Genomic DNA, 26,790 nt, shown 5'->3' with positions numbered 1-26,790 from the left:
ATTTAATTTTTAACTTTTGGTGCATTGCATCATGGTTTTTTTTATGGCATCTTGACTCACTTCAGCAGAGGCAGCCATGGTGCCATGCCATTTGCCATGCTAAATCAATTAGAAACATATTTTATTTCCAATGGCCAGGCTAGAGCACATTGTCCTTGTTAACAGAGAAAGTGAAACAATTAGAGATAAATAAAAATAATTCAATATACTTCATCAGAAGGACATAATGCTAAACATAATGGTTTTATGTGTATTAAATTATGCATTTCTGTGAAGTATTGTTGAATTTTTGAAACATCAATTGTTTGAAATTTTAGAGGAGTTTTACATAAATTGTCATACATATTCTAACTTTTAAATATTATACACCTTATAAATTAATTAAACTTGTAAATATGTAAAGGCTATTTCTTCACAATGTGGTAATTCAATGTGAATAAATGTGTCAGTAGTTTATTCACATTGGAGTAATATTTGTGTGTTTAAAAGTTTGGTTACTAATATATTTTCTTTTTTTGTCCCATACAAGAAACAATTATAGGTTTCATCGATATAGGTTTCATAATGGCATGAGATTTAAGCCCATGTATTTGTCATTGTTTTGTCTGTTCACGCTGAGTTGGTTTCATTGTGTTTACCATACTGTGCGTGGTCTTTAAGTATTTAAGTATAGTGTATGTGCATTACCATGACTGCCATGTTTGCATCAACATCTAAACCATGTTTGTACAGTGTATTATCTTTTTGACAGGCTGCTTTTAAAGAATATGTTTGTGCCGTCATACATGCAGAACAAAGGATTTGTGACGTGTGTGTTTCTGTGTAGTTTTGTCATCTGTCTTCCTTAAGTATTTTGAACCCTGTACATTATTACGTGGCATCAGGAGTGAGGCACCACAGCTTTGATTGCATTGTTTAAATGGAGCAGTTTTTCTTGTTTTAATGAATGAAAAAAATAGAAGAAAAAAATGGTCAAGACAAATTTGAGGATTCACTTTTTATTTAATATCAATGAATGTTAATTTTAGAAATGTTTTTTTTGGTAGAGTGAAACAAATGTAAAAAATGTTAATGAAAAATTCATAGCACATGCACACATGTGTCTAGGTGAAATTGCCATGTTAAAGGTAGTCTAAAATATGCAGGATTTTTGCAGTAAAATATCCAAAAAACCGTTAGGCCAATGTTATATATTTTGTTTAGATGATTACTTACAATATCCCAAATGTTTCCAACTATTTTTAAATTGGGAGAAAATTGTGATTTTTAACCAAGGAAACGGGGCGTGTTAGCAGGGGTGAGGAGTTGCCAGTCAATGACGTCATATCCGCGTTACCCCCGGTTTCCACCAGGTTTGACGCCGTACTGCAACAGTAACCATGGCGACAGACGTGAACAACTGGGTCGGTTACAGCGTGAGCGTCCCTAGCAAGATTTGGTTCAAACATTATGGACCATGGCAAGCAGACTTTGAGACAAAAAGAGGACTAAAACGAAGATCAACATCTTTCGAGATGCCGAAAACTCAGGCAAACTCACAACACTCAGGCATGACGGCGTAACATTACGATTATAAAGTGCTAATACTATAGAAACAATGACAGACAGACATTAGCCTCAGTAAAGTTAGCTTCATTCATTGAGAGAAAATGTGCGCCTTTGGGGTTTGTAGTCTTTGTAATTACCAGTGTTGTAGTCGACACCACCTCACTCAAGACCGAGACCAGAGAGAGTCGAGTCCGAGACCAGAGACAGTCGAGTCCAAGTCGAGACCGAGAGCAGTGAGTGTTGATTACCTAATTTACTTTTAAATTTACTTAGAGTTTAAAAAATATCATCAGTTTAGGGTAAAAAGGCCACATAGTAGGTGGTGTTAAAAGTAATTTTATTACAATTTGTCATGCGCAGTTGCACACTATAGAAAATCACCAATCACTGGGCGTGTCAATCAATTTAAAGAAATATTTTATTAACATACATTAATAATCATGAAAAATATTTTTGAATTGAACATTCCGAGTCCTAAAAAAAAAATGTTCGAGTACGAGTCAATTCCGAGTCCAAATGCACACGAGTCCATGACAAGACCAAGACCATTAAAATATGGTCTCGAGACCGAATCCGAGACGAGTCCGAGTCTCGAGTACTACAACACTGGTAATTACGTATTTTCACAGTCTTATACCTCAACGGTTTTACACCAAACTGCGACTTTCTTTACTTTAAAATGTATCTTTTAAATTGACAAACATCATATGTGTAATTCAGGGCACAATTCAAACGAGATCAAAATATGTATCTCGCCATTGACTACCATACAATATTTTTCCGAAATAAGGTCCCATGGTGGTCGACCGGAAGGGGAGGGACTTAGGCTCTCTATTGGGCCAGTGTCTGTATTATTGTGTTTGTAATTGTTCAGTAATCCAACTGTTAATATGAGCATATTAAAAATCTGGAATATTGAGCCCGATCTCATGAAAGTTCTATAGCACGAATGTCATTTATACGCCAAAAACAGTTTTTGCGTGTATATGGTATGCGTTTTTCGCGTGCATATGATACGCACTTTTTGGCGTATAATACGCACAAACTCCCCTCCCCCCTAAACCTACCCCAGGGTTGTTTAAAACCCTAAAAAAGTTTTTTAGTGCGTAGCATATGTGCGCAAAAAACATTTTTGGCGTATAAATGCCATGAGAAATGACATTCGTGGTATAGATACGCATTTTCATGAGACTGTGTTGGAATATTTGACTCTTGGGAAAGTACTCAGAGTAGCATAGATAGGAATGTTTGAACCTTGTATTTTGAGCACTTCTTGTGTTGTTATTGCGTCTTCACGATGACTTGTTTGATTTAGTCCTCAGATGTAAGTCACTTTGGAAAAAACGTCTGCTAAATGACTAAATTTAAATGTAAATGTAATAAAAGTTGTGTTATGGTGTTATGGCCTATTCACTGCCAATGTGGCGGTCAATAAATAAGAACAGATGTTATCTCGCATTTGGCACATTCTCATCCGGGCATTTGTAGAACGTTCTCACTTTTATCTGATTTTAAATATTTGTCTTTGAGTCACTGTTAAATGTGTGAAGTTTTACCTGTTGACCAGCTGTCACCACAATTTACTCACAGCCTTTGTCATGTATCACGAGATGAATGAATTTCTGTTAAATGCAACGTGCGATGTGTCATCTTTGAGGAACAGAGCGAGTTATTCAGACTGAATATTGGTCAATTATACATTTCCAATTGTACACTGATTCACAAAAACGCTCTGAAAATGATTCATTCATGAATCGTTCAGACTGATAAGCTTCTCAAATTCAGCTCACTAAATTCGTGATCTTATTGACTTTTTTTTTTTTACAAGTATGATTCGTTCATGAATCTGACGGATCAACTCTCTAACTAAAGTTAAAATGCTGATATCCGTGGCACACATCCCCCAAAGGTTCATCTCAGGTTTCTTCGACACTGTAGATTGTCGTCGTCGGCATTTAACTTATAATTTTCTTTCTTGGTGAAAACTTAAACTGTCAGTTAAAACATGAAAAAGGTTACTGAAATATGTCCCTTGTGTTGTGTTCGTATTTTTTAAGTACAATCAACTTGGATGTTTCAGTCATTTCAGTCAACTTAATTAAATTACATTAAACTGACTTTCAGTTATCTGATAGTTCAGCCACCCAAAGAAATACTATGGAAGTCAATGGCTGCCGTCAAATGCCTGGTTTTCCAACATACTTTAAAATAGGCTTATTTTGTTCGACAGAAGAAAGAAACTTAATACAGATTTGTAACATAAGGGTGCGTAATTTGCAAAATGTTAAAGGAGTAGTTCACTTTTAAAAAAACTTTTGCTGATAATTTACTCACCCCCATGTCATCCGAGATGTCCATGTCATTCTTTCTTCAGTCGAAAAGAAATTAAGGTTTTTGATGAAAGCATTCCAGGATTTTTCTCCATATAATGGACTTCAATGGGAACCAAACGGTTCAAGGTCCAAAAGACAGTTTCAGTGCAGCCTTAAATGACACCAGACGATGATCTTATCTAGAACCCTTCGAGTCATGACTCGAAAAAGATTTGTTAATTTTGATGAACGAGTTCGAACAGGAGAGTCACGAACGCTCATCTCAGAACAGAGCAAGGTGAGCATTTGTGCTTATAAAACGTAAACTTTTTTATTTATTTTTGAAATGACTGATCGTTTCGCTAGATATTATTAAGACCCTTATTCATCGCCTGGAGTCGTTTAAAGCCCTTTGAAGCGGCACTGAAACTCATTTGGAGAGTTTGGTGCCCAGTGAAGTCCATTTATTGTCCCTTTAACCTTTATATAACCAGGGAAATCCTTTGAGAACACGTCTCTTTTGTGAAGGAGCCCTGGCCAAGAAGGCCGCAGTAAAGTTTCCACATAAAATACAAAATAAAATGAATACAATAAACATACAAGACATAATAGATTAACAATTACAATGAATCAGCCATGCTTAAAGTACAATACAATGACCTTACAACAGTTAAATATAGTATGTAACAAATACAATTCAATACACTTATCCTAATTTGGGAATTTGCCCATTGTGCCTGCTTCCCGATACTTTACTAGCCTCTTGAAGAGACCAAGTTATCAACTACTGAGCGACCAAGCATATTAAACTGCAAAAAGACTATTTAAATATTAACCCTGCATCTTCTGCTTGTCTGTGTGAATGAACGGCGGAGACGCACGGTTTAATTTAACGTTAACTTACCTCACACACACACTTATGAATATTATCTGAAACTTGTGGCTTATAGCAACGCAGACTTGGCAGCAGACTATTTTTGGGGATAATCAGGGTGCTATTGCACTTTCAAAGAATCCAGTGTGTCGACAAAGATGTAAGCACATTGACGTAATGTTCGGTTTGTACTAAATGACGGCCAGATAGGCTAATTCTTTATTATTGTCCTACATCTGATATGGTGGCAGACATTTTAACAAAATCTGTGTCTAAAGCTAACATGGATAAATGTATGTGTTTTTTATTTGGAACGTGAATTAATTTTTATTCAGAGATGTATCTATATGACACATTGTGATATACTCTGTCAATTTAAGAACAAGTAAGCTTTGACTTTGACTATGTTTACATGCAACCAATAACCGTTCAAAACTGGGATATTAGCAATAGCCCAATCGCGAACGGCCATGTAAAGACCGGCAAAACCCCGAATATGCTCATATCCCGGATTTTATATACCGGGATGTTATACCTGGGGTACCCTTTTTCTAACCAGAATTTTTGCTCATGCTCACGCGTATCGACATATCCCCATAGTGATTTGTGTTCTTCGCATGTTCTATTCACAAAGAATTTTAGTCTTTAGTTTTGAGTAGAGAAACTTCTCAAATATGGCGAGACACAGAACAGCATACTTTTGGAGTCACCAGCATCAAAGCGCAAACAAAGGCGATCGCTATATGCCCCGAACTATTCATTATCCGCGTGCTGCTGTTGTTGTTGTTTTCTTTGGATACAGGAAGAGGAATCGGAAATGACGTATATTGCATCTTAAGGTTGTCCGTACATCTAGCCGCGGGTCGCCGTTTACATCGGGATATTGCAATGGGTTCATTATGCACGGCGTTATTTCCGGTGAAGGATTAAGGATGCTCGATAACTTCCGCCGATCATAGAGTCCAATGCAATAACGAGAATTTATATTGAATTTTATACTCCATGGTTATACTAATGAAACGTTAGTCACAAAAACAGATAAAACAGACACCCCTCGTTGTGTTTATGCTTCTTTTTAAAATTATATTAAATAAACATAACTATATATAAAATTACATCTAAACGTATGTACGTTTCGTTTCAAAGACGGGAGGACAGTAAATATTGAAGACTCTGCCATAATCCCGTTTTCTCCGGTTTTCCTCCGCTTTAATCTACACAACCGGAAATGGACGAGCATCCTTACGTCAAATGCGGAACTTATGCGTGCATATAGCCCATTCCATGTATACAGGAGAAACTCTCTCTCTGCAATCATTAATAAAGTGGCCGCCGCTCTTTTGTGAGTGTGTGTCCTTCGTCATGTTACCGGTTACCTAGTTATCTCTAATTGAGATGGCAGCGCTAACACTCGTCATATATCGTACATGCACAGAAACTCAAAGGTCTTCATGGCAACCCGTCAAAATAAAAGTTTGGTTTAACTTAAAGAAATTGACAGAAATAATTATATCAGGCTACTGTACAATAGATTTAACTACGCCTCCAGTAATTAAAAATACTACCACTAATAATAATAATGTGTGCATAAGGTTGCTTATTTTTCTCTTGATTTTTTTTTATAAGCAATATTTCTAAATATCATCAATATTTTCATTTAAACAGCATGTAGCCTTCAATGCTTTCATAAATTTACTGTCATAAATAATAAAGTCATTGAATTGAATTTAAATCATTTATTGTCTTCGAAATAAATTGGAAAAATAGTTCAAACTGATTTTGCTGTGGTACCAAAATTGGTACTGAAAAAAAAAAAAAGATCTGTTGGGTATTTTGAGCTGAAACTTCACATACACGTTCTGGGGACATCAGAGACTTATTTTACATCTTGTGAAAAGAGGCATAATTTGGGACCTTTAATGCTTTAATAACAAATCATTTATTAGGAGCATTTATGCTGATGTGTATGGTGGCGACTGGCGACACGTAGGCTAACTTAAAAGTATTTGGAGGTATACTGTATAGGAAAAAAGTATTTTTGCGGGCGGGAGCGGGACAAAACATAAATGTTGCGTGCGGGAGAAAGTAACTATAGAGAGTATTTGAGAAAGTCAGTTATAATAATGACCCACGTATTCAATTGGGCTCATAATTATAATTTCTTATCTTTATGTTTAGTTTGCACATTGCATTATCTTCGTGAAAAAATTAACCTTTAAGACTGCACAACTGGAGAAACTGGTTGAGGAACTACCACTCCTCGAGTGGACAAAGGACCTTGAAAATGAACATTTGAACACCCGATCGTGCACAATTGAGACAAAGGTCTCACCTCCCTCATCCTCCATTCTTCACCCTTGCAGAGATTCATCAAACTCACACAAGAATCTAAATGGTTTTATGTGAATGATTATCATCACATTTTACACATGTTTATCCAACACATTCTCATCCCAAAAAGTCATATAACTGACTTTTTGGGACGTCTTTTGACCATACGTCAATATTCGCCTTTTTAGGGCCCCCTTAAACGTCGCTAGATGGCGATCCCGGGCCGTCATACAACTGACGCTTTACCTTTAACGTCAGTTAGGTGACGGGTTAGGTTTAGGTCTGGGGTAGAGTTAGGATCCCATAACCTCATCTACCGACGTTTAAGGGGGCCCTAAAAAGGCGAATATTGACGTATGGTCAAAAGACGTCCCAAAACGTCAGTTATATGACTTTTTGGGGTGAGACTGCGCTGGTTTATCATTAGAAAATGTCTCATTTGCAATAGAGATACCCTCCTTTGTGTGCATGGTGGGGTGACTTTAAAATTGTGTATTAAGTTTTCATTTCAATTCCTTCCTGCTCGGCACTGCTGTTGGTGCTTAAATGCTCACTGTGCTTCATTTACATGTGTATTCAATTTGTGCTGTTTTTGTTCTTGCAGCTCTGCACTGCTATTGGTGCTTAAATGCTTGCTGCGCTGCTGTGCTTACAGTACTTGCTGTACTTGATGTGCTTTAAGGACATTTACATGTACACTTAATTTCTGATGTTATGTTCTTCAGTCTCCGCACTGCTCTTGGTGCTTAAATGCTTGCTGCGCTGCTGTACTTGATGTGCTGGCTGTGCTTGCTGTGCGCCATGCTTGGTCTGCTTGCTGTGCCTTGCAGGGCTTGGCCCCGTGTTGCTGCTTGCAGCTATATTATGAATTGTATTTTCTGGGTTAAAGGTTCTAATTCAACCAAATGAATAAGAAACAAAGCTCCAAAAAAACTGAAATAAATTAGAACACGAGAAATGGCATTAAAGTAAAATTGAATTTAAGTCTATTAAACACAAATTGATGTACAAAAACATGATTTAAATACCAAAGTAAATAAATATAATACGAATGGATATAGTTAGATCAAATAACCAAAGTAAAAGTAAATGTTTCCTTCAAAGTAAAAGGAAACTTTGTAAAGTAATTTTCCTGGTCTGGCTGTTTTTGTGTTAAAAAAAAAAATCATTTTTGCGGTTTTGGTCAGAGTTCTGGTCTATAGCACGTATCCTGACAATACGTGAATGACACACACAGAAAAGGATCGGGCGCACAACAAATACCTGTTACGCATACCGGTACGGCCTGTTTGAAGAGCAGTTTTACTTCGTCACCCCCACAGAAAAATCTGCTTTGAATGTTTGAACTCTTTGGTATGTCACATTGTCACGCAAGGAAATATTTTCAAATCATTGAATTGCTAAAAACAAAAATGTTTTTTAAAAAAAGTTAATATGTATAATTATAGTGTATGATCAGAAATAATTTTCAACCAAAGTAAAAAAATAAATGCAATTAAAAATAAGGACAAACGAAACAATCCCTATAAGATTGTTCTTAACATCTTGACTTCATACTTTGATTTACATACAATATATACAACACAAGCTAAAACATAATTTGGCATAAACATGGCAGATTGTTAAAATGTACATTCATGAAGATCCATCAGTGATGAATACATCATCTGATAAGGTCTTCAATATGTGATAAATCACCAAAGATAAGTTCTTCTAAAAAGCTAAATGTGTTAACCGTGCCCCTATACAAAACTAAACATTCAAAGGTTGCCTAGAAGTGAATTTGAGGTGGTATGAGATTAAGGTATGTGCTTTAAAGACACAGTTTTGCATTTTGCCTATAGGTGCAAAACAAACAAAAAAAACTATTTGCAAAAAGCAGCTTTGCATGACAAATTTGTTCACCTCTTGTTATTTCCCAGTGAACACCTCAATAATACAGTTGCACATGGTGTCAAACTCAAAACTGCCACTATGTGCGCCGGTACAGATGTTACGTGAGGTATTCTCAAAGTAGTGGTACCAAATTAGCACCAAACTCAAATGTAGAAACCTGCACAAAAGAGAAGGCTAAAACATCCATGCAATAATAAAATGTAACCAAATATTTAAATAAAAGGGAAACTTACCCGGTCACAGGTATGCATGGCAAATACAAAAGTGAGGAAGCCAGTGGATGGATATTATCCCCTTTTCAGCAACCATATCTCATGGATATACCTAATGAAAACAGGACGTAGAATCAGTTGCACACTGCTCATCCAGTACCCGGTTTATTACATGGCTCTTTGGAATACTTGACTCTGATTGGTCAATAGCTTCGCGTTCGCACCCTCATCATTCTATCGGGGGTTCATTTGAGAGAACCACCGGCTGGATGTTCATTATCCCTTACATAACAGTTAATCCTGGTTCTCAAATGAATATAATATTTTTTTGGATATCTTAAATGGATAGTTCACCTACAAATAAAAATTCGGTCAGTTTTTACTCACCCTCATGTTGTTCCAACCCCGCAAGACCTTCGTTCATCTTCGAAAACTGACAAAACTGACTGAATTTTCATTTTTGGGTGAACTATCCCTTTAAAAGTTACAAATAACCTATAGGCTAATTCTCCACCCAATGACGTTCAAATTGCTCCAAACTGGTGGCGGTTCACTTGTGCTTGATGTAGATGTTCAAAACAAACCCTTATATATATTTGTTTTTAATATTTAATGAAAAGAAAAAAACACATTTAGAAACTGTTGTGTCACTTCTCACCTTTGTGCACAATTTGTGTTGTTGCAATGATCTATTTCCACTCTTTAGACATCATAAATCTCGGTCATACCTGTGTCATTCATTGTGCATGTTTTTTTGTACTGTCTATTGAAGGGAGGAAAATAATAACAGTGTTTGTTTTTATGGCACAATGAACAGCACATGTAAAGCGATTTGAGTGACATGGGGTGGAGAGTGATATCCCACACAATAATAATTATGTTTAAATTCTTGAACAACAAACCAGCACGGATTTGGTGATCATTTCATTAAATGTGTGACAAACAGCGAAATGTGCCGGTGTTCTCTGAAACAAATAAAAAACCCGCAGTTATCAAATATATTCTTAAGAATTTTTCTTTTATCATTAACAGGGTTTGGTGTTATCTGATTTTGTTTTAACAAAAAACAAATTTCTTAAAGACCATTTCTTTCTGGGGCATGCATGTTTATGAAATGGGATTGTTGAATGCCCTTTCCCCCACTGAACAAGAAGGATTAGCTTCTAAGAATCAGTACTTGATTGCAATTCATTCTTGATTTTATTGTAACCATTTGTACTCTGTGGCATTTTCAATCTGATAAGCATTCCGTTTGTTGACGGTGAATATTTTGGTCACATTTACAACCTACAAAAATATTAAAGTGTCATTCTTTGCAAAGTGACCCTTCTCCAGTTTGATAAATTCTTTAAAATGATTTTAAACATTTTATTAGACAAATAAATCTTTAGGTAAATTAACATTACCTTAGGACTTAATTAGGCATTAAGGTTGGTCTGAAGTTACATTGCTCATAGCATAGGTGTGGTTTGGGTGTAACATGAAAAACAATCAGAGCGACATCTCACATTGAGCAGGAGCGCTTGTTCCATGGTGGAATGCTATTATATAAATATTAAACTGCACTCTCTAGCTATTATCTCATTTATTTATTAAAACCATATCCATACAGACAGGTTTCTGCCTGAGCCATCATCAGTGTTTGGAATGCTTTTATCTTTTTACGTATTATTATTATTATTATTATTATTTTGCTACCTTTTGGGCACTTTTGAGGCCCTTAACGTGCTCAAACTCTTGAAACTTTGCACTTGGGTCAGAACCCACGGCCATCAGGGCAGGGCTGAAGCTGGTACCCAGGCATGTTGAATGGGGTCCGAAAACGTGGTCCATAAATCAAACACGCTTGCATGTAATAATATGAAACTCGGTACACATATAGATCTCATCGTTTCATATATACTTCATACTATTACTTTTTACCTCAGCTCAACAGGAAGTCGGCTATTTAGGGTTCTTTGTAAAACACGCGCAATGGAATTTAAAGTGTTAAACAGACCCGGGACCCGAAGTAATAGATTCCGACCCGGACCCGGCTGATCATTTAAAATATAGACCCGAATCCGTATGGGTCCCGGGTCGCGTCTCGGGTGCACTGTGAAGACCTCTACTTCACACTCTAACTTTTTACCCCAGCCCAATAGGAAGTCGGCTATTTAGGGTTGTTTGTAAAAAAAACATGCAATGGAATAATTTAAAGTACTTCTCTAGAGAATTCAAAGAAATGCCACAAAACTCGATCAGCGAAGTCAAGACATTGAGGATAAAAAATTGCCAGGGGATTTTTGATATCTCGAACGGTTTGGCCGTGGCGAGGAAACAAAATTACGGCGAGAAACATGAAACAGGAAGAGTTTTATAACTTCTGCATACATTAACTGATCTTGATGAAACTTCAGCAGTGTGTTCGCTGTCTGCTGTCTTTTGTGGGCGCAGTATTGTACAAGGGGATTAAAATGCACAATAGACAAAGCGGAGTTCAGAGAAGGATATTCCCATGGTTCGACTTGATGGACGGTGTGCTGGGTCACCGTCCCTCTGTTAGTGGCGAATCGCGAGACAATCGGGACACTATTGCAGCCACGGCCGGTGAGTTAATTTACATGTTATCTTCCTAACTTAAAAAATAAATTAATTCATAATACCCGCTGAAATGGGTTGGGTTGTATGTTGTTTGATCCAGAAAGCTATGTTAGGGGCGGGGATTAGGGCAGCGCTGCGGGGCTACATGGCTCGGAAGTGGAAACGCAAGCCCGGTGCTTGAGGCCTGAGGCCACTGGCTCGGCTCGGCTCGGCTAGGCTCGCTGTTAGCTCTGGCCCAGTCCTAGCCCGGCAGTGGAAATGCGGCTAATGAGGGTATGATTAAAAAAAAACACAAGTAACACTTTAGTTTAGGATCTAATGCTCACTATTAAACAGTTTCATTACCATGCAAAGGCAGGGTTTTATAATCACTGTGGTCCCGAATGTGATGTAGGTTAGCTAGGGGGGTTCAGAGTTTCCACAAGAAAATTTTGATTTCTCTGATCTACATTTGTGCATTTTAAGATGTTTTGAAGGCCACAAAAATTGGATAACAGCTTTAAAACCAGTGGGCAGCAGATTATTTTTCTCTATTTTTCTACCATCAGTGGGAAACAAAAAATTGATTAAAAGTCAGTCACGTCCCAAACTAAACTTGAAGCCAAACCTTAAAATATGATTGGTTGATAGAAATGTTGTTCCAGGACTAGCAAGGTTGTGGATCCAAGAACATGCCGTACTTCACTTTTGGAGTATCAATACAAGTATAACTCGGTTACTCTCCTAAAAATAAAGGTTCCAGAAGGTTTTTTTCTTTCTTCGCAGCAATGATAAATACCCATTTTGAGTTCCTTACAGTAAGCAGTTGTTACAATTTGTGTGTGTGTGTGTGTGTGTGAAGAACATTTTAATAATCTGGTAAACCCTTTTCCATTAAGAACCTTTTGTGAAACAGAAAGGTTCCATGAATGTTCTTCATTCTTAGAGAATACACATACAGTTTGACCTGAAGGGATGCATATGGAGAATCACTGGGGTGTCCAGCCACAGGTGGAATATTTCAACCCCAGGGGTAGCAGGTGGCTTGCCAAGGGAAAGACACGTGCTCAGAGAGGCTTACAGCGGAAATAGACAAGTGGGGGTCGCTCAGAGGAGGGACCATGCACACGGGAGGCACCTAGCCAACGTGCAGGCAATACACACTGGCGTCGGCGTCCAGTCCGTGGAGTGGAATGGTGAGCAAGCGAAGACACCTGAGCGGGTTCTAGTACTGGCTGGTTGAAGCGAGTACATGGGCGGACACTGGTTCCACTCGAAGATTGTAGAATCTGGCGAATGTGTTGGGTGTCGCCCAGCCTGCAGCTCTGCAGATGTCTGTTAGCGAGGCGCCATGGCCTAGATCCCAAGAGAATGCCACACTCTGGGCACGGTCGACCTTGCTGCTGGTATGCCAAAGCAATAGTGTCCACTATCCAGTGAGACAACCTTTGCTTGGAGAGAGCCTTTCCCTTCTGCTTCCCACCATAACAGACAAAGAGCTGGTCTGAGGTCCTGAAACACTGCGTCCTGTCTAGGTAGGCATGAAGGGCACGTACTGGACAGAGCAGTGCCAAGGCTGGGTCGACCTCCTTCGGGGGCAGCGCTTTCAGGTTCACCACCTGGTCCCAGAAGGGAGTGGTAGGAACCATGGGCACATATCCAGGCCAGGGTTTCAGGAACACGTGAGAAAAGGCCGGCCCGAATTCCAGGCACACTTCGTCTACAGAAAATGCGTGCAGGTCACTGCCCTCTTAATGCAACCAGGAGTGCTGTCTTCATTGACAGGAGCTTAAGCTCCACTGATTGCAAAGGCTCAAAGGGAGTTAGTCAATATGCAGGGCAGTTAACCACTGAGGCCCCGTCCACACCACTGCGTTTTCGTTTAAAAACGGAGAATTAAAACGAATACGATCTCCGTCCACACCAGAGTTTTATCTGCGTATTAGAAATGATCTCCGTCCAAATTAAAACGACTGAAAACGCGGATCACGTGACCATTCACCAACACTGGGCATGCGAGTGCCGGTGTAAACAGTGAATGACGAATCAGGGAAGGATACGTCATGACTGATAACACCCAATCATAGAGCTGAGCGAGCCCGTTCTCATCCCAAAGCGCCATATAAGACGCTTTTGCAAAAGCGTAAATATCCAACGCACATGGCACCCTTTAACGTGAAATGAGACTCAGATATATTTGGGCAGAAGGCGCCCCCTAGGGGTCTAACCCTTACCCTACACCATACCTAAACTTAACCATTAACCGAAGCGTCTCATTAGACGTTAAAGGGTGCCATGTGCGTTGGATATTTACGCTTTTGCAAAAGCGTCCTATATGGCGTTTTGGGATGAGAACGCGTTGGCTGAGCGGGAGCCTCTGCGTCATCGTTTATAAACTCCTCCGTTTTGTCCCGTCCACACTAAAACGCCCACCGGAGATTCAAAACGCGAAACGGATCTGCAGCGTTTCTAAACTTCTCCGTTTTAGGTCTTCGTTTTTCCCGTCTTAGTGTGGACGGGAGGTGCAAACGTAGCAAAAGGTCTCCGTTTTTGAAAGAAGACGCAGCAGTGTGGACGGGGCCTGAGAGGTCCCAAGAGGGAACGAGAGGAGGACGAGGTGGATTCAGTCTCCTCGCTCCTCTCTGGAACCTGATGATCAGGTCGTGCTTCCCCACGGACTTACCTTCAATTGGGTCATTGTGTGACTCAGGAGGGTTTGAATGTGATAACTCAATGCAGCCAATCATGCGAAAAAAATTTGTTTCTCTTTGCATGAAGGCTCAATAAATTCCAACACATTATTAAACAATTGTCTGATTTCATGTTCATTGCTACTTACTTGCAAAAAGTACAAACTATACTTGAAAAGAAAACATGATTGTTTAAAGCTGCTTAAAGGGGAAGTGATAATTAATACTAAAAACAAACAAAAAATAAATATGTGAAAGAAGAATGTATGTATGTGTGTGTGTGTGCGTGCGTGAGAGAGAGAGAGAGAGAGCAGAAATGTACAGTATGTACAGTATGTGAAAGGAGAATGTCTGTGTGTAAGAGTAATGTATGTGAAAGGAGAATGTCTGTGTGTGAGAGTAGAAGAATGGATTTTGGGTTGTAGAGCCTCTCATAGATTCAGGTGACGTTACAGCTAATCTGCACATCTCTAGTTGGGTTTACTTCTCTTCCTCCATCTGCAACCACCTCTCCCTCTATCCAAATGATTGTCCATGGATAAAATGGGGAAGAAAAGGAGCATTAAAACTAAAAAAAAATATTGTTTTCTTCCAAAAACAAGTTCCTTGTTTTATGTTTTAAAACTTTAAGTTAATAATGACATCATTTAAGGATTTTGATGATCCTCTAATGTTTAAAAATTGGATAATTTGCATGTCATAGTGTTTTAGAGAAATTTAGATTTTGCATCTACAGATAGGACCAACTTGCACAATAAGTTTGCACCTTTTTGTCCATGTGGCTTACTGGGCAGGTTTTATGATTATTAATATTATTTGTCTTTGGCTATTTGCTTTGTACTTTACTTTGACACTAACAGGCTTGCATTACAGATACGTATTTAGGGAATTTAAATGAATCATTTAATCTCTTATACAAACAAACTCTGTTTCTCATACAAACACAAGCTCATTCAAAGGTACACATTCACACACTCACGAGCTATCTCCTCTTCCTCCTCATAAAACTCAAGCTCATTCAAAGGTACACATTCACACACTCACAAGCTATCTCCACTTCCTCCTCATAAGACTCTGCTGATTATATTTCAAACAATATAAAAATTTCACTCTTGATTCAGTTGTACAGCTGAGCGCAGCAATGCTAGGTGGTGTATCTTGCACTGCACCAGGATGATACCCCCCGACTACTGATTTGCTGATAGTTTTATATTTTAATGTTGTATGTCTTGATGTTACCCTGTTTGTTTCCCTTTGTTTTACAAACATGACCTAATAAATGTTGCGTTACTTAAATGTTTACATTTAATTTATTTTTGTATTGTTGTGTTATATTTTTATGCTATAATTGATGTTAAAAACTATTCTGCACATTAATGAGCCAAAATGTTATGTGGTGGGCTGTTGTGGGCCAGAAAGTCCAGGGCCATTTTTTGGTCCCAGTCTGCCCAACACTATCTCACGACCAAGTCGTACGAATTCGACGCATGATTAAAAAGTGGCTAATTCGTACGACCTCACTCGTACTAATTCGTACGATTTGTCTAAACCCACGTGATGGTTAAGTTTAGGGACGGGGTAAGGGGTAGGTCATTCGTACGAATTCATACGACTTGGCCAATTCGTAAAATATGTACGATTTAGCAAAATCTTATTAATTCGTACGAGTGAGGTCGTATGAATTGTTACGAATTAGCCACTTTTTAATCATTCGTCGAATTCGTACGACTTGGTCGTGAGATCGGGTTGGTCTGCCCCTGATTCGACAGCTGGTGATGAAGACTGCTCACGACATGTTGGGGCATTTGGGGGTGAGAAAAACATATGATCGCACTATGCATCATTTCTATTGGCCTAAATTAAAGAAAGATGTTGCGGCCTATATTAACACATCACATATGCCAGATGACGGGAAAGCCAAATCAGGTTATAAAGCCTGCACGTTTGCATCCAATACCTGTTTTGGCTGGTCCTTTTGAACATCTACAGTTAGACTGTGTAAGGCCATTAGCTAGTGCTAAAAGTGGGTCTGATATCTGCTGACCGTAATGTGTCGGGTAACTCATTATCCTGTTGCCTACCCACTACGCTTTATTACTACTAGGTTCATTGTAAGGGCTCTTTTTCATTTTTTTTTTCTTCAATATTTGGAATACCAAAGGTTGGCCAAGACTGACCACTGCTCCAGTTTTATGTCTCGTGTCTTTGCTCGGGTTTTATGTTAGCTTCACATTAACCCTCTGGGGTCAGCGGTATCGTGCAAAAAGTAAAGTGCAAAAGATACTAAAAACACTCTGCTGATTTTGATCTTACGTATAAGTGTTATACATCATTCAATCCTGTTAAGTGTCTATTTTTTTGTGTATACTCAAAAAAGGTGCTGTGTTCTTTGTCAAATAAAGAAAAATAAATGTGCAAATTTTGCCTTCTCTCTGTCAGTGAAGTCCATTCTGAAATGCGTCCAAAAATGAACTGCAACTCTGTTTGGTTACCAGTAGGGATGGGGCCGATCCGATCCAGTATCGGTATCGGGACCGATACCAGAATAATTCACGTATCGGATTTTTCCGATCCAACCTGCGGAGAAATCCGATATTTATGATCCATGTCTGCGCTTTAACCTTGTCTGCTGAAATGACTCCAAAAGTGATTCCCGCCGGGCCTGCTAGTCTGCTATAGCTGGCTGCAAACTGTGGAATGGATACCCTGAACGGAGGTGCAGCTCAATCAGTGACTGTAAAACATAGGGCTCAATGAGACACACCCCCGCTCAGGAAATCCATTCCGCAGTTTGCAGCCAGCTAGCAGGATAGCACTGAGCTATAACATGTTCGCTGTGTGGAAATCATATGGTGGAACTGGAAACACCGCTGCAGTGCAGAGCAAGACAGCAAAGTGCAATGTTTGCAAAACCGTATTAATTAAACTATTTGATGCATGTTTGCAATTCGCAGTCCAGAAGAGAAAGAGAGAGATCTCTCACGCGGTGCAACAGCAAGCACAACATGACAGCCCGGCGTAATGAGTGACGACAGAGGAAACGTAGCCTGGTTACACTTTAGATCTGTGATATTAGTCTGATTTCCAAATATTACAGAATATATTGAGGTAAAAACATTAAAAACAATAGCCGCATTCTGTCTAGCCAACTTCCTTCCCATCGCGGCGGTGCACTGTCATTTCTCCCTAAAACTCAAACTAGAATCAGCACGATCGATGATTGTAGTAAAATGCAGTCTCTGCTGTTACTAAATTGCGGGACGCTTTTAATAATAAAAAGAGCTATTAAAAGCACACAATTTGCGCAAGAGATGCTGTTCCCAGTGCGGCGCGCTCCGAAACAGACCGCAACAAGACAAACAAATTATACTCTGGGCTTCATATGCGCGTCTAAACGATCAAATGTAGACTGCACAAAAATGTCAAACCGACCGACTTGGAGATTAACACTTAAACAATTTATTATGTCTAAAATGAACGTAGTTATGGAAATATTTGGGAGAAAATATGGTGCATCATCAGTAGACTATGAAATCTGTCTGAACTCGTTCTTAAAGGGGCAGCAGTATAAATGTGACGATTGCGACATTACTGAGAATCAAACAACCAAAGGCAAAGAGAAAATCACTCACAGCTCTTGAATGAATTACTTCAGCTTTAATAAGCATAAATCTATCTATGATAAACTTTGCAGTGCTATTTTACTTTTGATTACTTTATTATAATTCTTTTTAAGACCATACCTGAATAATATTTGTAGACCTTCCTGAAATTAAAGCACTGTGTAGGCCTGTATAATGTGTATCTTTGTTTAATTGTCTATCTATTGTATAATATATATATATATATATATATATATATATATATATATATATTTATTTATATATATATATTGACATACATACATACGTACATATCATCCTTGCCTGTAGAGAGGAGTTTATTTCAGCATCATATAAAATCAACAATAATGATAAATACTATTAAAGCAAACACAGCTCTCAGGTATCGGAAAAGTATCGGTATCGGCCGATATCCAAAGTCAGGTATCGGGATCGGATCGGAAGTGAAAAAATGTGGATCGGTGCATCCCTAGTTACCAGTAAAGTGGACTATAAGGAGACAATCCTGGAACGTTTTCATCAAAAACCTTAATTTATTTTCGACTGAAGAAAAAGAATGACATGGACTTATGTGACACACCTAAATGAAAGGCTAATTATTCCTAATTCCTAATCCTAATTATTCTTGACAAGTGGTTGGGCTGCCAGACAATGTTTATCACAATTTAAAACAATCTATTTTTTTTTTTATGGATGATTGGGCAGGATGATTTTCAGATAATTTTGAAGCTAAATCTCTAGGCGACAACAACCATTAGTCAAACGTCTTGTGGACATATTTAGTATGTGTTTTGTGGCCTTATTTCAGAAACTTTCATTTTTATTTTTAATTGTGTAATTCAGAAAAGTGGATCCTGAAAATTGTGGCTACTATGCATCACAAGAAGTGTACTGACTGAGATTATCAAAACATTTCATTATGTTTACTAAGAACGTTACAATGTTTAACATGACTGGAACTGTTTTTTTTATTAACAGTTTATTTCGATTCGTTATCTTGTGATTCGATTCAACATGGATTCATTTTGGGTATAAATCAGATGCATGTTAATTTTTCTCAAAAATCTCTCTCAGCTAAACACTTCACTACACAAGGGAACCCTCCCTGTTAGCTTTTTACTATTTGGCCATTTTTATTTTCTTAACTGAAGAAAAGATGCAACACTTGAACTTTCATGAGCTCACACTTACAAATAATCAGAGTGTAAAAGTATGCATATTTGTCATTTTATATAGGCGTCCACTCATGTTGATTGGGTAGACATGTTGATTTACTTATTGCTGGCTGGAATGATGTGATTGCCACGGTAACCCCACTAAAATGTTTCCCAGTGTTTCTTCTCTCGCAAGCTGAATTCGGGGGAACGCAATTATGCTGTGGGCGACCGGGAGCATCTGGGCATGAAGGCGGCCTTGGAGGAGTGGAGGCACTGGCTGGAGGGGGCTCGTCTGCCTTTCACTGTCCTTACTGACCACAGAAATCTGGAATATATCAGGTCCACCAAACGCTTGAATGCTCGTCAGGCTCGCTGGTCACTGTTCTTCTCCTGCTTCAATTTCAAGATCACGTACAGACCGGAGTCCAAGAACGGGAAAGCTGATGCTCTGTCTTACTGGTTCAAGGATGTCAACGAGATCTCAAAGCCAGAATCCATGGGTGGATCCATGGGCCTAACTATCAGCTCTTCCGGTACCGCCCGAGTGTACTGGGGACCGTCTGTTCGTACTCCTCAATTTCCATGATTGAGTGCTTCGATGGGTTCACTGCACTCTCAGCGCTGGACACCCAGGTATTTGTGCTATACAACTAGTCTCCAACCGCTTCTGGTGGCCCACACTCCGGGCTGATTTTATCAAGTTCATTCACCAATGTAACACGGTCAAATCTTCCCACCTTAAACCTGCCAGTCTCTTACAGCCACTTCCAGTGCTATGCACCCACACTGTAAAAAAATATTGATGGTTTAACATAAAAAAGTAAGTAACCTGGGTTGCCTTAAAATGTTAAGTTTAAGTTAAGATTGAACTGGAAAAAGTGAGTTAATACAATGAAGGTGATTAATTTAATCATCAGAAACTCAAAATAATAAGTTATCTCAACTAAATAAATTATTTTATACCATGGTCTGGGTGAATACTCGATTCTGATTGGCTGCAGGGTGTCCGTTAAAAAGTGATAGAGGACACCCAGTAAAGTAGTTTTGGTGAAACTGCCTGTTTACCATTCGAAATTCATAAATAAATGCGCTGCCTACAACAGCTGTGAGTAACCATAGCAACAGGCAGTCAAACGCTCTAGTCAGACTGCCTGTTGCTATGGTTACTCACATGGTGATCGATTCTGAAAAGATTTAGTTCATCGCAGATTTCGTCTAAACATCAATTGTGTGTTTGTGTTGTCTTTTAGTTTTCTTTTAAATGATATTATTCATTTTTCACAGGCCTATTGTTTTTATTGTGCTTTATAAATACAGTCAGCGCTGCCGCTACCACCTTTGGGGCAGTAAAATTAGCCTAATGGAAAGTAAATAATCAGTCATAAAAATTGCCGATATTATTTCAGCATAGAACTATTATTATCATAACAAAACAGGCGGAACAAGTATTTAATTGCTCTAGAAATAACTGATGGCGCCTCTCCTCCACCTTAAAGTTAAATTGGCAAATGATTTTCCCCTCGAGGGCATCATAAAGGAATTATGCACTAAAACAAATTCATTGACAAGCCTTTTATTTGTCTAACTGCGGTTCCATGAGTTTATGCTGTGCCAAGTTTACACTCAAGCCAAGTTTCAATTTTGTTCAGCTCATTGTTTTATTTTTTTTATGTTGTATTCATTCACATTTAGCCTGCTTTAATAAAACTGCAATCGGGTTTTACACGACTCATCTGTAGCGCTGTGCTGGAATTTATTCTCAAGATTGTACTGTGTCTATTAATGACTAAAGCTACAGTAACGTCTTCAGCTCGTCAGTTTGAGATCCTTTCCTTCTAAACTGATCATATCTCTTAAGCCTAGAGGGGAATATTTTATGAGCAGTAGGAAAACCGGATTCATCCGGCCTTATGCTAAAGCCCAAGCACAAATGCATGCATGCAAAAGCTCAACCTTTTAATTTTATTTATTTATTTTTAAAATACAAGATAATGATCCACATAAACTTTAACATTCCAGATGTCTTATATATTAATACATTAACAACATATATGTTTACAATGTGTGCAGTAAGGCATTATAAATAGAAAAAAAAAGAAGAAGAAAAAAAAGAGTAGGACATTCTACAGCTCTCAAAACATTGCCACTGTAAGCCAACATTTATATTAAACACACTGAAATTTATTCATTCATTTTTGTAGCCATCTCAGCACTTAATCCATCCTGAAATCCTGCATTGATTGTAAGAACAGTTTTCTTTATCAATACCCTTTATATATTGAAATCTTGTTTCTGTGCAGAAGTTGATGGATTGTTACGTTTTCAATGTCTCCTTTATGAGGGCCGCCTTTATAGTGAGTGTGAGATTTGTCAAAGTAATGATGCCAGGTTCCAGTACTTGAAGCTCCAAACCCAAAGACATTCACCTGCGTAAAAGACAGAGCTGTCAGGACATCATTTTGCCATTTCAGTGTAGTCCCTTGGGCTATTTGAGTATGCAAAGTATTGCTTTTAATGCAAAAAACGCTTTGTGATATGAAGGTTGGGATAAAAGGCATATATGCAAATACAAAATGTTAATAAAATTTATTGTAATTTTTAATGTTATTTTATTACAGAATCAGTGGAGTGGACAGTTAGGTAGGTGGGTGTAGGCATTATAGGGTCAAGCAAGGCATGTTCCTGGATCAACATATTTTGTTGAAACTGGAACACTATTCCTGTCCGAAAGTAACCCTATCCCTATACCCCTAGATCTATGACCTTCCCATAACTTATCCCTATAATCAGAGGGAAATGATAGGTGAATAACACTGATGTAGAAGCACCTAACCCTGGTTGCAAGTGTAAATTTTACAAAAAACGCAAAACTTGTTTTTCCAGACCAGGATCTGCAAAGATGTTGATCCAGAAACATACAGTAATAGGCATATGAGTAGCGTGTAAATAGAGATATAATCTCTATTTTTTTAGTAAAATATTTGACCAGTGGCTACAGACTAGTGTGCTTAGCAGGCACGTAATAGTGAACATGCAAATTTTTTATTTATTTATTTTTTTCTATCTACAGAAAACCTGTTTATCATAAGCTGAAATCTTAAACTGAAGCATCATGTAAAAAATGTAAGCAGTCGTACCTGATCACAGACATGCAGGGCAAATACTATTGTAATGAAGCCAGTAGAAGGATATTTGCCATTTTTCTGCAGCCATTTCTCATAGGTGTATTTTATAAAAGCAGGGTGGAGGATCATCACCTGGACAGAAACCAAATCATTTATGAGATAGATTCATAGGGCTTAAAAATTAGCTTCACTAACATTGATTTAATGATATGGGCACTTACCTTGTCCTGGTCTGCTTTGATTGAAGCTTTGACTCGTGTGTAGGTGCTGAGAAACAAAAATAATTATGTAGATGATCATTTTTTTTTTTTTTTTTTTTTGCGTTCACGATTTTTTAATTGTTTTATTGAACAGTACTCACCGTGTGATGTGTCTAGTGGTGAAGGTGCTTATGAGCCACTGCATATCACGAATCTTGAAGGGAAAAAGCACCAGATGGGTGTCGTCATCCAAGTCCACAGCGCTCTCGGGATAGAGAATCCGGTGAGTGGTCTTAAACCCCACGTCCTTCTCATAACCTTTTGTCGGGCCTTTATTTATCCTGAGAGAAAAAGAGGCCACCGAAAGAAGATTATTGCAGGAGATATACGACGAACGTGGTTGACAACCACTCCTGTATAGAGAACATTTATCAGATTTGTTCTGTGTTCTAATACCTTATGACTAAGTCATGGCTGTCTATCAGTTCACCGTAGTTGGACTTTAGGAGGTTCCCAGAGTTTCCCACCACAGCACAGGTTCTGCAGCGATCTGGACCAGCGTCTGAGTAGTGATCTTCATCGGGAAAGAGAGAAAACAGCTGGTCCACCACCTCTGTGTAGTTGACTCTGAACTTTGACGGTTGTAGGCCCTATAGAAATATTCAGAAAGTAGGATACTGCTTTTATTTTCACTTCCTCAACTGGCTGCCTTTCTTTCTGCATATACATTCTGATGACAACATACATCAGGAAGTTAAGCTTACAAAAAATAACTATACATGTTGTTATCAGGATGCATATGGAGAAGGCTATAAGAGATAAGCACTAATTATTCTGGCACAGAATATGAAAAGAACTACAAATCAAAAACTGCCATTGTAAAATATGTAGTTGGTTGAACTTAGAAACCATGCTGCCATAAAAAAAGGAATAAACTCAACTGGAAGATAACCTTTGTTAACTATCACTTAGCTATCAGGAATATGCAAATAGTCAAAACGTTTGCGCGGACACCCACCCACGTGAAAAGACATTTTTAGGGGGAGGGGCTCAAGTGAGAAAAAGGGCACTTCTCATTATTTTAAAACAAAAAAAATATGTATCGGGAAAAATATTAACTCTGACTTAAAAAAAAAAAAAGCATTAAAAAAGTTAATTTAATTTTCCTCAAACTCACGCAATCGTTTCATTTTCAAAAGATGCCTATAAAATAATCAGTTCACACAGAATGAAACCATGGTCTCCTTATTATTCATAGGTTTATAAAGGAAACCATGCCACAATGTCCATGTTTTCTATGCTAGTTTCAATCAAGTAGGCTATATTCGATACATTGGGTGATATGGACATTTGAGGGAGGACTGTATCATCATCAACATCAAATAAAACGTTCAAAATCCACATTTAGATGGAGTTTGTTTTAAACCTACTGTCCTTAATTCGTTTGCATCTGTAGATTTTTTTTCTAAATTCATCAATTTAGATTTTTAAATTTCTAAAGGGGAAAGACTTTTGATGTATGCAAGTCATAAACTTTAATAGGCTAATGAGAGTTTTAGACCATAAAAAAAGTTAGAAAAACTTCCGGATAGGTCAAAAATTACATTTAGCCATGCACATCTTAAATTGATATGCTCATTCATTCGTTTTCACGATATTTTTTTTTTCTCCACAAAACGATTATTGAACCAATATTGTCATCCGACTCAATACGCGATATCAATAGCCTCCTTTGAACCGCACGACCTGTTTATCCGCTGCCGGTCAAAATCCAAACTACATGCGCACTGAGCGCAGCGCGAGCTCACCAGCGCAGTCGCAAACTGTGAACTCTGATATTTAGACACACTATTCAATAAATATACTTTTTGGCAGGGAAGCTGTGCGCAAACAGTAATATAGCCTAGGTATATAGGCTATTATTTAAAAAAAAAAAAAAAAAAAGGACCCCAGAAAAAAAGGGCACTTTTTTCCAGAAAAAATAGCTTTTGTGTAAATTTATTTAATTTGGCGTACAGTGAATCATCGTGTTTTAAAGTCAAATATTTTAAAGACTTACCCTCCACCATTTGTTCGTGTCTCCATGTAACACGCTGTTTTTTCTGTTGAGGAGAGCTGGTATGGTGGGATCGTACCGATAAACGAACCAGTCATCATCCAGCAATCCCATGACGCAAGTTTTACAGGAGCATGAGGGTTCGAATAAATAATCAAATGAGTCTGTGGTATCGTCCATCGGGGCGTTTTGAGTGTACAGAAGAAAGATGGTCATACAGCATGCAGTCAACGTGATGTAGCGAGCTCTGTTGAAGAACTGCATCTTTTGCTGGTGTGTTCCTGGACGAATGAAGTTTGGTTAGCCTACTAAATAGACAGAAAAATGATACGTGATTTAGGCTGCACTATAGCTTTAAATTACTGTTAAACAGTTCTTTGAGTATAGGGTTCAAACCACCGCACTGTAAAAATGAACAATCATAACTCATCACAATCATGTAGGCTATAGTCTAGTAACTTGTCCTCAGGGTAAATTCTGTCCTTTCCGCATGAATTGTCACGTTAAACTCGACTTTCGATTAGTAATTCAAATCATACAGTGCAATAAAAGAGCAGTGTAGCTTTTTTTTTTCTTTTAAAAAAAGAGGCTACGCAATGCATCATTCATTTAAAAATACATCCTTTTGGGAAAATAATTGAATATTTTTGACGTGAATAATTAATACATCATAGGGTTAATTAATTAAATAGTTTCAAATAGGCTTATTTCATACATTTCATTTAGGTTAAATATTATAAAAACAAGCAATATTGAAATAACAAAAATAACTGTTTCACCAATAGAAGTGTCCGCTCAGTCCACTATCACGTAACATTTCAAAGGCTAAAACATTAAGTTCATTACACTGATCGAATTTATGTACACCGAGAAGATAAGACAATATTGACATTTATAAAAAAAAATTTCCGCTGTCTAGTCTATAAAATGTGAAACTTACCTAATTGATAAGGTCAGGCTGGCAGGTTTCTCGTAGCCTATTTCTTAATCTTATAAGTATTTATTGAGGTCTGTATAGATATATTATGGCCAGGAAATATATGCAATACTTTAGCAATATGTTTATTTCTTGCCATCTGAATCATTAGAGCATCTGTGAGGTAAAAGCTTTGCGTCGAAAAAACCAAAGACAATAATGTTCGTCCCTCAACTCGTGGAACGGGTTTTACCTGGTCATACCCCGGAGTATGCATGCTGTCCAAATAACATTATCAAGATATCTCAGAAAATAAAAAGCAACTGTATGCTGCTTCTGTTCTTTGGTTTAAAGAAATGTAAAAAAAATACAGCCCAAGAGAAACTGTTCCGAAGAGAATTGCTTGGGCTTTAAAAACAGCTTTGAGGTGAATTTGTCCTGTTTTCAAACTTGCACATTTTATGCATACTGTTGGGGAAAGGGAGGGGTAACTGACACGTCAGAATTCGTCAAAAGGTCGAGCATAAGCTATAAAGCTGCATGTCTCTGGGAGGTACCTTTTGAAAAGATATACATGCAGCCATATAGTGACAGGTTTCGTACATTGTTTTCTGAGAGTGAGGGATGGCCGTTGATGGACAAAGATAATAAACATTTGCATTTATGTGTGTGTGTGCGCGGGCGCGTGTGAAACTCTACAAGAGCCATTCCACCGAAAGGGTGACATTTCTGTCCCCAGGACATTATATAAAAAATCCATGAAAATTAACTCTAAAATACATTTTATTATTAATCAAAATTTCCTGCACATTAAGCTAACTACAAATTAAAAATGTATAATTAAAAACATTTACATATAACATGTCGCCACTCTCCATCTCTAAACTTTAAGTATAATGATTAAAATCCTTCAGATATCTTAATTTTTTTGCATTGTTGTATAAATTTATATCCAATGTGATTTAAAATGTTTTCTTTTTTATTATTATTATTTTATTATTATTATTATTTTTATTATCTCAGTCCTGTTACTATGGACCCTAATATCTGCAGGTGAGATTAGATATGAACCCAGGTCAAGGAGCCTTTAATCACATAAATAAATAATATTTTATTGTATTATTACTTAGTGACCAAACTCAATCGCACACCTGCAGGTGATAGGTGCGTCGGATAATAAGACCAGGGGCCCGTTTCAATAAGGAGGTTCAACCAACTCTGAGTTAAAGCTTGAACTCAGAGTTGACTTACCCTGAGATGGGAAACTCTGAGTTTTCGGTTACAGAAC

General features: G+C 37.9%; 1 protein-coding gene and 1 pseudogene across 5 annotated transcripts in view; one reads left to right on the top strand and one right to left on the bottom strand.

Moving 5' to 3' along the window:
• The window catches only part of LOC148970871 (uncharacterized), a 35,127-nt pseudogene that overhangs the window by 1,298 nt on the left and 7,039 nt on the right, over nucleotides 1-26,790 (top strand). The window contains exon 3 of the transcript XR_016147406.1: nucleotides 19,381-19,838. The product of XR_016147406.1 is annotated as an uncharacterized LOC148970871 (transcript). The remainder of the gene's footprint in view (nucleotides 1-19,380; nucleotides 19,839-26,790) is intronic.
• LOC120485650 (CMP-N-acetylneuraminate-beta-galactosamide-alpha-2,3-sialyltransferase 1) lies at nucleotides 21,156-25,940 on the bottom strand. 4 transcript variants are annotated; one of them, XM_039681483.2, is made up of 7 exons: nucleotides 25,756-25,940; nucleotides 24,590-24,894; nucleotides 22,987-23,180; nucleotides 22,692-22,871; nucleotides 22,552-22,597; nucleotides 22,343-22,462; nucleotides 21,156-21,631 (listed from the first exon to the last, which is right to left on the bottom strand). In XM_039681483.2, exons 2-7 carry the CDS (start codon nucleotides 24,848-24,850, stop codon nucleotides 21,467-21,469), a joined length of 966 nt encoding a protein of 321 aa, XP_039537417.2. In that variant the 5' UTR covers nucleotides 24,851-24,894; nucleotides 25,756-25,940; the 3' UTR covers nucleotides 21,156-21,466. The 4 variants fall into 4 exon arrangements, with proteins under 4 accessions (XP_039537417.2, XP_039537418.2, XP_039537419.2 ...); XM_039681484.2 differs by lacking the exon at nucleotides 25,756-25,940 and adding an exon at nucleotides 25,527-25,702; XM_039681485.2 differs by lacking the exon at nucleotides 25,756-25,940 and adding an exon at nucleotides 25,527-25,702 and having other exon boundaries at nucleotides 24,590-24,867.

Source organism: Pimephales promelas, chromosome 18 (genome assembly GCF_988280905.1).
Source record: "Pimephales promelas chromosome 18, fPimPro1.hap1.1, whole genome shotgun sequence".
Taxonomy (NCBI): domain Eukaryota; kingdom Metazoa; phylum Chordata; class Actinopteri; order Cypriniformes; family Leuciscidae; genus Pimephales; species Pimephales promelas.
This window is presented reverse-complemented; position numbering and strand designations above follow the sequence as displayed.